The sequence below is a fragment of the Entelurus aequoreus genome, linkage group LG07 (assembly GCF_033978785.1).
Source record: "Entelurus aequoreus isolate RoL-2023_Sb linkage group LG07, RoL_Eaeq_v1.1, whole genome shotgun sequence".
Taxonomy (NCBI): domain Eukaryota; kingdom Metazoa; phylum Chordata; class Actinopteri; order Syngnathiformes; family Syngnathidae; genus Entelurus; species Entelurus aequoreus.
The window spans coordinates 16,927,953-16,942,787 of record NC_084737.1 but is presented as its reverse complement, the minus strand read 5'-3'; the positions used below and the strand labels follow the sequence as shown (position 1 = coordinate 16,942,787).

At 41.5% G+C, this 14,835-nt stretch overlaps 1 protein-coding gene across 14 annotated transcripts in view; it reads left to right on the top strand.

Annotated features, from left to right (window-relative positions):
* Nucleotides 1-14,835, top strand: part of LOC133653453 (IQ motif and SEC7 domain-containing protein 1-like) — a 207,631-nt gene that overhangs the window by 181,498 nt on the left and 11,298 nt on the right. For 8 of the 14 annotated variants that reach the window (XM_062052727.1, XM_062052726.1, XM_062052728.1 and 5 more), the window contains one exon: nt 151-10,348. The exons of 4 other annotated variants lie outside the window; for them this stretch is intronic. In XM_062052727.1, the coding sequence (XP_061908711.1) occupies nt 151-639 (489 nt within the window). In that variant the 3' untranslated portion in view covers nt 640-10,348. Of the gene's footprint in view, nt 1-150; nt 10,349-14,835 lie in introns of those variants that run through there. 2 more of the 14 variants (XR_009826722.1, XM_062052738.1) reach the window with 2 other exon arrangements.

Below are 14,835 nucleotides of genomic sequence, written 5' to 3'. Positions count from 1 at the left end.
AGGCGTGCATGTGGGCGGCGGCCAGGCGTGGAAGGAGTAGCATGAGTGACTTGTGATGTTTTTGACTTTCTCATCTGCATGCGCCACATTCTGCTAGTCACGGAGTGGCGGCCATCTCTGCGTCTGACGTCTTCCCTTTCTCGCCACCAGGGCTCCATCATTAGCAGCCCGCACACGCGGCGGAAAGCCGCCGCCGCCGCCGCCCCGCCGCCACCGCGCGAGGGCTCCTCCTCCTCCTCGCGCGAGCCTCCCCCCCTCCCCAACTCGGCGCCCACCTCCATCCTGGGCTCGCTGTTCGCCACCAAGAGAAGCAAGGGGTCCGCGCCGGGCCACGCCCCCGCCGGCCACCCCACCCTCATATCCCACAAGCCCCACCCGACCAACCTGCACCACACGGCGCAGGTGGTGCACCACCACCCGCAGTACTGCCAGGTGCCGCAGAACCCGCCGCCGTACCACCACCACCACCACTACCACCCGCCGCCGCACACGCAGTACCACAAGCACCCCGCCTACTCCTCGCACGCACACGCCCACTACGGCCAGCATCACGCCGCCCAGCCGCACGCCGCCCAGCAGGCGGGCGCCGCGCCCGGCGGACCCAAGCCCAAACACAGCGGCATCAGCACGGTGGTGTGACGACTCTCCCCGACACCAAAGGACCGACGGCACGACTGTCCACTGTGTTTACTGCTGTTGCCATGGAAACCACCTGCAGACCCCGCCCACAGGACGCCACCTTCCCCACCGCGAGCCTTGAAGACCGCTGGGTCTGCCCGCCCCGCCCCCCTTTTTCAGCCGGGGTCATGTGACAGGAAGTAGTATAATCAGCAGGTGGAAATATAATCTTTGACAAAGTGTAGTGAAGTATTTAGTGTAGATGATTAGTTCCTAATTAAATGTGCCAATTATTATATTGTGTGTATAGTACATCATCATCATTGTTGTCGTAAGTGAAGATCCCTCCCACAAACAACATGGAGGACACTTCATAAGTTGTTATTATTATTCAACATGGAGGAGACGCCATACGTTGTTGTTAATATTAGGAGTGTCACGATACCACTCTCCAAACGACCGTATTGCACCAGTGTCCGTCCGATATCGACAGGAATCATGCGTGCTCATATTGTTTTCCATCACGACAATCCAACACCATAACAACTTTTGTAAAAGGCAAAAATCACCAAAAGTCGGCTTTAAGTGGAAGTGGAGTGGTAAATTTTTTAATTTTTTTTTTGGTTAGGCTCACGACCTTGTAAGTTGAATGACGCGGACACGTTTGTTACCGGATACTTTCTGACACGTGTGAGTAAAGATGCAAATAGGATGATTTAATACGTGTTTATATTGGCAGACGTGCTGCTTTATTGTTCAATGTGTCTAGCTCCTGTGCTATTGTGTGCTTAGCCGTTGTGTATCTGCACGCTCCTAGTAGCCCGGCATGTTTGCCTGTTTGTAAATGGAAGGAGAAAAAAAAACAATAGAAGAAATTAGGACGTTTAGACGTTAACCGTCTTTGCACAAGTAAACGCGCTGCTTGTGTCGCACGTGATATCGCGCGCTAGTAAAAGACACCGGGGGGCTGCTTGTATCGCACGTGATATCACACATTTGACGTGCAAGTGTGTTTTCTGATGATATCGGAGCGACTTCAGGTGTAGATATTGGATGGTGACACCCCTAATGACAACGTATGAATATTGACATGATTTCAGTCATGCGTGCAATATCGTTGTGCTGATTAGGAACAAGTATCATTTGTCTTTCTATTTATTGACGTGTTGCTTTTCTGTCTCACTTCATGCTCATCAGCAGGAATGTCCTTGTGCTTCTGCATGTTTGTTGTCAACCTTCCCCGCACTTTGTACAACAACATGGTAGTTAACGTTCTCCGCACTTTGTGCAACAACATGGTAGTTAACGTTCTCCGCACATTGTACAACAACATGGTAGTTAACGTTCTCCGCACTTTGTGCAACAACATAGTAGTTAACGTTCTCCGCACTTTGTGCAACAACATAGTAGTTAACGTTCTCCGCACATTGTGCAACAACATAGTAGTTAACGTTCTCTGCACATTTCACAACAACAACATAGTAGTTAACGTTCTCCGCACATTTCACAACAACAACATAGTAGTTAACGTTCTCCGCACTTTGTACAACAACATAGTTGTTAACGTTCTCTGCACATTTTACAACAACAACAACATAGTAGTTAACGTTCTCTGCACATTGTACAACATAGTAGTTAATGTTCTCTGCACATTGTACAACATAGTAGTTAACATTCTCTGCACATTGTACAACATAGTAGTTAACGTTCTCTGCACATTGTACAACATAGTAGTTAATGTTCTCTGCACATTGTAAAACAACATTGTAGTTAACGTTCTCTGCACATTGTACAACATAGTAGTTAACGTTCTCTGCACATTGTACAACATAGTAGTTAACGTTCTCTGCACTTTGTTCAACATAGTAATTAACGTTCTCTGCACATTGTAAAACAACATAGTAGGTAACGTTCTCTGCACATTGTACAACATAGGAGTTAACATTCTCTACACATTGTACAACATAGTAGTTAACGTTCTCTGCACATTGTACAACAACATAGTAGTTAACGTTCTCCGCACATTGTACAACAACACAGTAGTTAACGTTCTCTGCACTTTGTTCAACATAGTAATTAACGTTCTCTGCACATTGTAAAACAACATAGTAGGTAACGTTCTCTGCACATTGTACAACATAGGAGTTAACATTCTCTACACATTGTACAACATAGTAGTTAACGTTCTCTGCACATTGTACAACAACATAGTAGTTAACGTTCTCCGCACATTGTACAACAACATAGTAGTTAACGTTCTCCGCACATTGTACAACAACATGGTAGTTAACGTTCTCCGCACTTTGTGCAACAACATAGTAGTTAACGTTCTCCGCACTTTGTGCAACAACAAAGTAGTTAACGTTCTCCGCACATTGTGCAACAACATAGTAGTTAACGTTCTCTGCACATTTCACAACAACAACATAGTAGTTAACGTTCTCCGCACATTTCACAACAACAACATAGTAGTTAACGTTCTCCGCACATTTCACAACAACAACATAGTAGTTAACGTTCTCCGCACATTGTACAACAACATAGTTGTTAACGTTCTCTGCACATTTTACAACAACAACAACATAGTAGTTAACGTTCTCTGCACATTGTACAACATAGTAGTTAATGTTCTCTGCACATTGTACAACATAGTAGTTAACATTCTCTGCACATTGTACAACATAGTAGTTAACGTTCTCTGCACATTGTACAACATAGTAGTTAATGTTCTCTCCACATTGTAAAACAACATTGTAGTTAACGTTCTCTGCACACTGTACAACATAGTAGTTAACGTTCTCTGCACATTGTACAACATAGGAGTCTACGTTTTCTGCACATTGTACAACAACACAGTAGTTAACGTTCTCTGCACTTTGTTCAACATAGTAGTTAACGCTCTCTGCACATTGTAAAACAACATAGTAGGTAACGTTCTCTGCACATTGTACAACATAGGAGTTAACATTCTCTACACATTGTACAACATAGTAGTTAACGTTCTCTGCACATTGTACAACAACATAGTAGTTAACGTTCTCCGCACATTGTACAACAACATAGTAGTTAACGTTCTCCGCACATTGTACAACAACATAGTAGTTAACGTTCTCCGCACATTGTACAACAACATAGTAGTTAACGTTCTCTGCACATTTTACAACAACAACAACATAGTAGTTAACGTTCTCTGCACATTGTACAACAACGACATAGTAGATAACGTTCTCTGCACATTGTACAACAACGCAGTTGTTAACGTTCTCTGCACATTGTACAACATAGTAGTTAACGTTCTCTGCACATTGTACAACGTAGTAGTTAACGTTCTCTGCACATTGTACAACATAGTAGTTAATGTTCTCTGCACATTGTACAATAACACAGTTGCTAACGTTCTCTGCACATTGTACAATAACACAGTTGCTAACGTTCCCTGCACATTGTACAACATAGTAGTTAACGTTCTCTGCACATTGTACAACATAGTAGTTAACGTTCCCTGCACATTGTACAACAACGCAGTGTTAGTAGACGTGCAATCCATCTTCCAAACGCTGAAATGAAGTCTTCTGTTGTCCGGGATGAGATTCAGCTCATAGATCCACTCGATGTCCATTTAGGAATATGAATATAAATATAAATATATATATATATATAAATATAAATACTTACAAGGGGAAGAAAGCCCGGAATGTGTGTACATATTTTAATAAAGGAATATACTTCTCCTTGGACTCGACACAAATATTTTGCTGGATAAGCACATGAAAAAAGAAAAGAAAAAAAGCTTAGTCTTTAGGAAATGCAGTTTGAAGCGCGAAAATGTAAAAGAAAGAAAGTGAAATCTATGAAGAATAAGTTTGTACAATAAGAGTTTATTATGAGCGTACGTAATATTCAGGTTGTACTTTGTGTCATCACATATCAGCAGAATGTTGTGTATCATTCCCATGATGTTAGTCTGCAGGAGGAAGAACAAACAACAAAGCACTGCATGATTATGACTATGAACTTGAATATGATTACGATTATGACTATGATTATCATTGACTATGATTATCACTATGACTATGATTATGATCGTGGTTATGATTACGATTATGATTATGACTGAATATGATTATGACTATCATTATGAGTATGATTATGACTAAATATGATTATCATTATGGTTATTATGATTATGACTGATTATGATTATCATTATGGTTATTATGATTATGACTATGCTTATCATGATTATCATTATGAGTATGATTATGATTATGACTGATTATGATGATCAATATGGTTATTATGACTGTGCTTATCATTATGATTATGACTATCATTATGACTATGCTTATCATTATGATTATCATTATGAGTATGATTATGATTATGACTGATTATGATTATCATTATGGTTATTATGATTATGACTATGCTTATTATGATTATGACTATGATTATCATTATGAGTATGATTATGACTGATTATGATTATCAATGTGGTTATTATGATTATGACTATGCTTATCATTATGATTATGACTATCATTATGACTATGCTTATCATTATGATTATCATTATGATTTGACTATGATTATGATTCTAAATATTGATTATGATGGTGATTATGTTGATTGTGATGATGATTATGACTATGATGGTGATTATGATTCTAAATAATGATTATGATCATGATTCTATATAATGTTTATCATCCTGATTATGATTATGATGCATCACTCGTCCTTTTCACTGTGAGCTGAAAAAGGAAGAAAAATCAGCCTATTGATTGACTGTTTTTTAATGATGATTATTGTTTGTTTTTTTGCTTTGGACTTTGTTCATATTTGTCTTGTCGCATTTCTGCTGTCAGCATGTGTGCAACAACAACGTTTTTATTCACCTCATAAACATAAACCACAAAGTTATTGTGTACGTCACAAAAATAAACAACAATGTTGTGTACGTCACAAACATAAACAACAAAGATATTAATTGCGTCATGAACATAAACAAGTTATTGTGTACGTCCCAAACAAACAACAATGTTGTGTACGTCATAAACATAAACAAGTTATTTTGTACGTCCCAAACATAAACAACAATGTTGTTGTGTACGTCACAAACAATGTTATTGTGTACGTCACAAACATAAACAAGCTATTGCGTAAGTCACAAACAAACAACAATGATATTTTGTACATCACAAACATAAACAACAATGTCATTGTGTACGTCACAAACATAAACAACAATGTTGTGTACGTCAAACATAAACAAGTTCATGGGTACGTCACAAACATAAACAACAATGTTGTTGTGTATGTCACAAACATAAACAAGTTATTGCGTAAGTCACAAACAAATAACAATATTTTGTACATCACAAACATAAACAACAATGTCATTGTGTACGTCACAAACATAAACAACAATGTTGTGTACGGCACAAACATAAACAACAAAGTTACTATGTGCGTCACAAATAAACAATTTATTGTGTACGTCACAAACATAAACAACAAAGTTATTAATTGCATCATGAACATAAACAAGTTATTGTGTGTGTCCCAAACAAACATCAATGTTGTGTACGTCATAAACATAAACAAGTTATTGTGTACGTCACAAACAAACAACAATATTGTTGTGTACGTCACAAACATAAACAAGTTATTGCGTAAGTCACAAACAAACAACAATGATATTTTGTACATCGTAAACAACAATGTCATTGTGTACGTCACAAACATAAACAACAATGTTGTGTACGGCACAAACATAAACAACAAAGTTATTATGTGCGTCACAAACAAACAATTTATTGTGTACGTCACAAACATAAACAACAAAGTTATTAATTGCGTCATGAACATAAACAAGTTATTGTGTACGTCCCAAACAAACAACAATGTTGTGTATGTCATAAACATAAACAAGTTATTGTGTACGTCACAAACATAAACAACAATGTTATTGTGTACGTCACAAACATAAACAAGTTATTGCGTAAGTCACAAACAACAATGATATTTTGTATATCACAAACATAAACAACAATGTCATTGTGTACGTCACAAACATAAACAAGTTACTGTGGACATCACAAACATAAACAAGGTATTGTGTACATCACAAACAAACAACAATGTTATTGTGTACGTCACAAACAAACAACAATGTTATTGTGTATGTCACAAACAAACAATGTTATTGTGTATGTCACAAACAAACAAGTTATTGTGTGAGTCACAAACAAACGACAATGTTGTTGTGTACGTCACAAACATAAACAAGTTATTGGGTACGTCACAAACATAAACAACAATGTTGTGTATGTCACAAACAATGTTATTGCGTAAGTCACAAACAAACAATGATATTTTGTACATCACAAACATAAACAACAATGTAATTGTGTGCGTCACAAACATAAACAACAATGTTATTGTGTACGTCACAAACAAACAACAATGGCACAAACAACGTTATCATGTACATAAACAACAAAGGTATTGTGTATGTCATAAACAAAATGTTTGTGTATGTCACAAACATAAACAAAGTTATTGTGTATGTCACAAACATAACGTTATTGTTTACGTCATAAACATAAACAAAGTTATTGTGTACGTCACAAACAAACAAAGTTATTGTGTACGTCACAAACATAAACAACAAAGTCATTGTGTACGTCACAAACAAACAACAAAGTTATTGTGTACGTCATTAAAAAAATGTTTGTGTACGTCACAAACATAAACAAAGTTATTGTGTACGTCACAAACATGAACAAAGTTATTGTGTACGTCACAAACATGAACAAAGTTATTGTGTACATCATAAACAACAAAGTTATTGTGTACATCACAGACATAAACAACAAAGTTATTGTGTACGTCACAGACATAAACAACAAAGTCATTGTGTACGTCACAAAGTTATTGTGTACGTCATAAAAAAAATGTTTGTGTACGTCACAAACATAAACAAAATTATTGTGTATGTCACAAACATAAACAAAGTTATTGTGTACGTCACAAACATGAACAAAGTTATTGGTACATCATAAACAACAAAGTTATTGTGTACATCACAGACATGAACAACAAAGTTATTGTGTACATCACAAACATAAACAAAGTTATTGTGTATGTCAGACATAAACAACAAAGTCATTGTGTACGTCACAAACAAACAACAAAGCTATTGTGTACGTCACAAACATAAACAACAAAGTTATTGTGTATGTCACAAACCAAGTCATTGTGTACATCACAAACAAACAACAAAGTTATTGTATACGTCACAAACAAACAACAAAGTTATTGTGTACATCACAAACATAAACAACAGAGTTATTGTGTGCGTCACAGACATAAACAACAAAGTTATTGTGTACGTCACAAACAAACAACAAAGTCATTGTGTACGTCACAAACAAACAGCAAAGTTATTGTGTACGTCACAAACATAAACAACAAAGTTATTGTGTATGTTACAAACATAAACAAAGTTATATACATCACAAACATAAACAAAGTTATTGTGTACGTCACAAACATAAACAAAATGTTTGTGTACGTCTCAAACATGAACAAAGTTATTGTGTACATCACAAACATAAACAATAAAGTTATTGTGTACGTCACAGACATAAACAACAAAGTTATTGTGTATGTCACAAACAAACAACAAAGTCATGATGTGCGTCACAAACAAACAACAAAGTCATTGTGTACGTCACAAACAAACAACAAAGTTATTGTGTACGTCACAAACAAACAACAAAGTCATTGTGTACGTCACAAACAAACAACAAAGTTATTGTGTACGTCACAAACATAAACAAAATGTTTGTGTACGTCTCAAACATTAACAAAGTTATTGTGTACATCACAAACATAAACAATAAAGTTATTGTGTACGTCACAGACATAAACAACAAAGTTATTGTGTATGTCACAAACAAACAACAAAGTCATTGTGTACGTCACAAACAAACAACAAAGTCATTGTGTACGTCACAAACAAACAACAAAGTTATTGTGTACGTCACAAACAAACAACAAAGTCATTGTGTACGTCACAAACAAACAACAAAGTTATTGTGTACGTCACAGACATAAACAACAAAGTTATTGTGTACGTCACAGACATAAACAACAAAGTTATTGTGTACATCAAAGACATAAACAACAAAGTTATTGTGTACGTCACACACATAAACAACAAAGTTATTGTGTATGTCACAAACATAAACAACAAAGTTATTGTGTACGTCACAGACATAAACAAAGTTATTGTGTACGTCACAGACATAAACAACAAAGTTATTGTGTACGTCACAAAGAAACAACAGTCATTGTGTACGTCACGAACATAAACAACAAAGTTATTGTGAACGTCACAAACATAAACAAAGTTATTGTGTACGTCACAGACATAAACAAAGTTATTGTGTACGTCACAGACATAAACAACAAAGTTATTGTGTACGTCACAGACATAAACAACAAAGTTATTGTGTACATCAAAGACATAAACAACAAAGTTATTGTGTACGTCACACACATAAACAACAAAGTTATTGTGTATGTCACAAACATAAACAACAAAGTTATTGTGTACGTCACAGACATAAACAAAGTTATTGTGTACGTCACAGACATAAACAACAAAGTTATTGTGTACGTCACAAACAAACAACAGTCATTGTGTACGTCACGAACATAAACAACAAAGTTATTGTGTACGTCACAAACAAACAACAGTCATTGTGTACGTCACGAACATAAACAACAAAGTTATTGTGTACGTCACAGACATAAACAACAAAGTTATTGTGTACGTCACAAACAAACAACAGTCATTGTGTACGTCACACACATAAACAACAAAGTTATTGTGTACGTCACACACATAAACAACAAAGTTATTGTGTATGTCACAAACATAAACAACAAAGTTATTGTGTACGTCACAGACATAAACAAAGTTATTGTGTACGTCACAGACATAAACAACAAAGTTATTGTGTACGTCACAAACAAACAACAGTCATTGTGTACGTCACGAACATAAACAACAAAGTTATTGTGAACGTCACAAACATAAACAAAATCATTGTGTACGTCACAAACATAAACAAAGTCATTGTGTACGTCATAAACATAAACAAAGTCATTGTGTACGTCACAAACATAAACAAAGTCATTGTGTACGTCACAAACATAAACAAAGTCATTGTGTACGTCACAAACATAAACAAAGTCATTGTGTATGTCACAAACATAAACAAAGTCATTGTATACATCACAAACATAAACAAAGTCATTGTGTACGTCACAAACATAAACAAAGTCATTGTGTACATCACAAACATAAACAAAGTCATTGTGTACATCACAAACATAAACAAAGTCATTGTGTGCTGTACGTCACAAACAAAGTTATTTTGTCCGTCACCAACATAAACAACATGCACTTCCTTCCTGGGCTGAGGGCTTTTATTTTGTAAATATGTTGAATGTTGAAGTGAAAGTGTTTCGTCCTCCCAAGGTGTAAAGGACCAAGATGGCGCTAAAAGAAGTGTAAATATTGTCAATATGATGCAATCTATTCTATTCAACTTGTACAAACATGGACCAATGAAGCTCAACATATCAGAACGTGTCCTTCAAAGTCCCAGATACAAAAAGCACACATACACATACACACACACACACACACACCTTACATTGTTTGTGAGTTGTGGGACTCATTGAAAGGAAAACCACATGTTTGTTCTGTTTGTACAGTGAGTACAGTAGTGAGTCACTTCAGAGCCCAGTTATTGTACAACTTCAACTGTGACAATGTTGACAAGACAAAATAAACAACTATATGACTGATGGATATTGTGTTTGTGCCTGCAAACTGGGATGCAATGAAGCGGGAAGTAGGACCTGGGGTCACTCACCCATCCTTTTTAGCGATAGGAAGTAGGACCCGGGATCATTCACCTGTCCTTTTTAGCGACAGGAAGTAGGACCTGGAGTCACTCACCTGTCCTTTTTAGCGACAGGAAGTAGGACCTGGGGTCACTCACCCGTCCTTTTTAGCGATAGGAAGTAGGACCCGGGATCATTCACCTGTCCTTTTTAGCGACAGGAAGTAGGACCTGGAGTCACTCACCTGTCCTTTTTAGCGACAGGAAGTAGGACCTGGGGTCACTCACCCGTCCTTTTTAGCGATAGGAAGTAGGACCTGGGGTCACTCACCCGTCCTTTTTAGCGATAGGAAGTAGGACCCGGGATCATTCACCTGTCCCTTTTAGCGACAGGAAGTAGGACCTGGGGTCACTCACCCGTCCTTTTTAGCGACAGGAAGTAGGACCTGGGGTCACTCACCCGTCCTTTTTAGCGACAGGAAGTAGGACCTGGGGTCACTCACCCGTCCTTTTTAGCGACAGGAAGTAGGACCAGGGGTCACTCACCCGTCCTTTTTAGCGACAGGAAGTAGGACCTGGGGTCACTCACCCGTCCTTTTTAGCGACAGGAAGTAGGACCAGGGGTCACTCACCCGTCCTTTTTAGCGACAGGAAGTAGGACCTGGGGTCACTCACCCATCCTTTTTAGCGACAGGAAGTAGGACCTGGGGTCACTCACCCGTCCTTTTTAGCGACAGGAAGTAGGACCAGGGGTCACTCACCCGTCCTTTTTAGCGACAGGAAGTAGGACCTGGGGTCACTCACCCGTCCTTTTCAGTGACAGAAAGTAGGACCTGGGGTCACTCACCCGTCCTGTTTAGCAACAGGAAGTAGGACCTGGGGTCACTCACCCGTCCTTTTTAGCGACAAGAAGTAGGACCTGGGGTCACTCACCCGTCCTTTTTAGTGACAGGAAGTAGGACCTGGGGTCACTCACCCGTCCCTTTTAGCAACGTTAAATAGGACCTGGGGTCACTCACCCGTCCTTTTTAGTGACAGGAAGTAGGACCTGGGGTGACTCACCCGTCCCTTTTAGCAACGTTAAATAGGACCTGGGGTCACTCACCCGTCCTTTTTAGCGACAGGAAGTAGGACCTGGGGTCACTCACCCGTCCCTTTTAGCAACGTTAAATAGGACCTGGGGTCACTCACCCGTCCTTTTTAGCGACAGGAAGTACGACCTGGGGTCACTCACCCGTCCCTTTTAGCAACGTTAAATAGGACCTGGGGTCACTCACCCGTCCTTTTTAGCGACAGGAAGTAGGACCAGGGGTCACTCACCGGTCCCTTTTAGCGACAATAAGTAGGACCTGGGGTCACTCACCCTTCCCTTTTTAGCGACAGGAAGTAGGACCTGGGGTCACACACCCGTCCTTTTTAGCAACAGGAAGTAGGACCCGTGGTCACTCACCCGTCCTTTTTAGCGACAGGAAGTAGGACCTGGGGTCACTCACCTATCCTTTTTAGCAACAGGAAGTAGGACCCGGGATCATTCACCTGTCCCTTTTAGCGACAGGAAGTAGGACCTGGGGTCACTCACCCGTCCTTTTTAGCGACAGGAAGTAGGACCTGGGGTCACTCACCCGTCCTTTTTAGCGACAGGAAGTAGGACCAGGGGTCACTCACCCGTCCTTTTTAGCGACAGGAAGTAGGACCTGGGGTCACTCACCCGTCCTTTTCAGTGACAGAAAGTAGGACCTGGGGTCACTCACCCGTCCTTTTTAGCAACAGGAAGTAGGACCTGGGGTCACTCACCCGTCCTTTTTAGCGACAAGAAGTAGGACCTGGGGTCACTCACCCGTCCTTTTTAGTGACAGGAAGTAGGACCTGGGGTCACTCACCCGTCCCTTTTAGCAACGTTAAATAGGACCTGGGGTCACTCACCCGTCCTTTTTAGTGACAGGAAGTAGGACCTGGGGTGACTCACCCGTCCCTTTTAGCAACGTTAAATAGGACCTGGGGTCACTCACCCGTCCTTTTTAGCGACAGGAAGTAGGACCTGGGGTCACTCACCCGTCCCTTTTAGCAACGTTAAATAGGACCTGGGGTCACTCACCCGTCCTTTTTAGCGACAGGAAGTAGGACCTGGGGTCACTCACCCGTCCCTTTTAGCAACGTTAAATAGGACCTGGGGTCACTCACCCGTCCTTTTTAGCGACAGGAAGTAGGACCAGGGGTCACTCACCGGTCCCTTTTAGCGACAAGAAGTAGGACCTGGGGTCACTCACCCTTCCCTTTTTAGCGACAGGAAGTAGGACCTGGGGTCACACACCCGTCCTTTTTAGCGACAGGAAGTAGGACCCGTGGTCACTCACCCGTCCTTTTTAGCGACAGGAAGTAGGACCTGGGGTCACTCACCTATCCTTTTTAGCAACAGGAAGTAGGACCCGGGATCATTCACCCGTCCTTTTTAGCGACAGGAAGTAGGAACCGGGGTCACTCACCCATCCTTTTTAGCGATAGGAAGTAGGACCCGGGATCATTCACCCGTCCTTTTTAGCGACAGGAAGTAGGACCTGGAGTCACTCACCTGTCCTTTTTAGCGACAGGAAGTAGGACCTGGGGTCACTCACCCGTCCTTTTTAGCGACAGGAAGTAGGACCTGGGGTCACTCACCCGTCCTTTTTAGCGACAGGAAGTAGGACCTGGGGTCACTCACCCGTCCTTTTTAGTGACAGGAAGTAAGACCAGGGGTCACTCACCCGTCCTTTTTAGCGAAAGGAAGTAGGACCTGGGGTCACTCACCCGTCCTTTTTAGTGACAGGAAATAGGACATGGGGTCACTCACCCGTCCTTTTTAGCGACAGGAAGTAGGACCTGGGGTCACTCACCTATCCTTTTTAGCAACAGGAAGTAGGACCCGGGATCATTCACCCGTCCTTTTTAGCGACAGGAAGTAGGAACCGGGGTCACTCACCCATTCTTTTTAGCGATAGGAAGTAGGACCCGGGATCATTCACCCGTCCTTTTTAGCGACAGGAAGTAGGACCTGGAGTCACTCACCTGTCCTTTTTAGCGACAGGAAGTAGGACCTGGGGTCACTCACCCGTCCTTTTTAGCGACAGGAAGTAGGACCTGGGGTCACTCACCCGTCCTTTTTAGCGACAGGAAGTAGGACCTGGGGTCACTCACCCGTCCTTTTTAGTGACAGGAAGTAAGACCAGGGGTCACTCACCCGTCCTTTTTAGCGAAAGGAAGTAGGACCTGGGGTCACTCACCCGTCCTTTTTAGTGACAGGAAGTAGGACCTGGGGTCACTCACCCGTCCTTTTTAGCGACAGGAAGTAGGACCTGGGGTCACTCACCCGTCCTTTTTAGTGACAGGAAATAGGACATGGGGTCACTCACCCGTCCTTTTTAGCGAAAGGAAGTAGGACCAGGGGTCAATCACCCGTCCTTTTTAGTGACAGGAAGTAGGACCAGGGGTCTCTCACCTGTCCTTTTTAGCGACAGGAAGTAGGACCCGGGGTCAGTCACCCGTCCTTTTTAGCGACAGGAAGTAGGACCTGGGGTCACTCACCCGTCCTTTTTAGCAACAGTAAGTAGGACCTGGGGTCACTCACCCGTCTTTTTTAGCGACAGGAAGTAGGACCAGGAGTCACTCACCCGTCCTTTTTAGCGACAGGAAGTAGGACCTGGGGTCACTCACCTATCCTTTTTAGCGACAGGAAGTCGGACCTGGGATCATTCACCCGTCCTTTTTAGCGACAGGAAGTAGGACCTGGGGTCACTCACCCGTCCTTTTTAGCGACAGGAAGTAGGACATGGGGTCACGCACCAATCCTTTTTAGCGACAGGCAGTAGGACCTGGGGTCACTCACCCGTCCTTTTTAGTGACAGGAAGTAGGACCTGGCGTCACTCACCCGTCCTTTTTAGCGACAGGAAGTAGGACCTGGGGTCACTCACCCGTCCTTTTTAGCGACAGGAAGTAGGACCTGGGGTCACTCACCCGTCCTTTTTAGCGACAGGAAGTAGGTCCAGGGGTCACTCACCCGTCCTTTTTAGCGACAGGAAGTAGGAACTGGGGTCACTCACCCGTCCTTTTTAGCGACAGGAAGTAGGAACTGGGGTCACTCACCCGTCCTTTTTAGCGACAGGAAGTAGGACCTAGGGTCACTCACCCGTCCTTTTTAGCGACAAGAAGTAGGACCTGGGGTCACTCACCCGTCCTTTTTAGCGACAGGAAGTAGGACCTGGGGTCACTCACCCGTCCTTTTTAGCGACAAGAAGTAGGACCTGGGGTCACTCACCC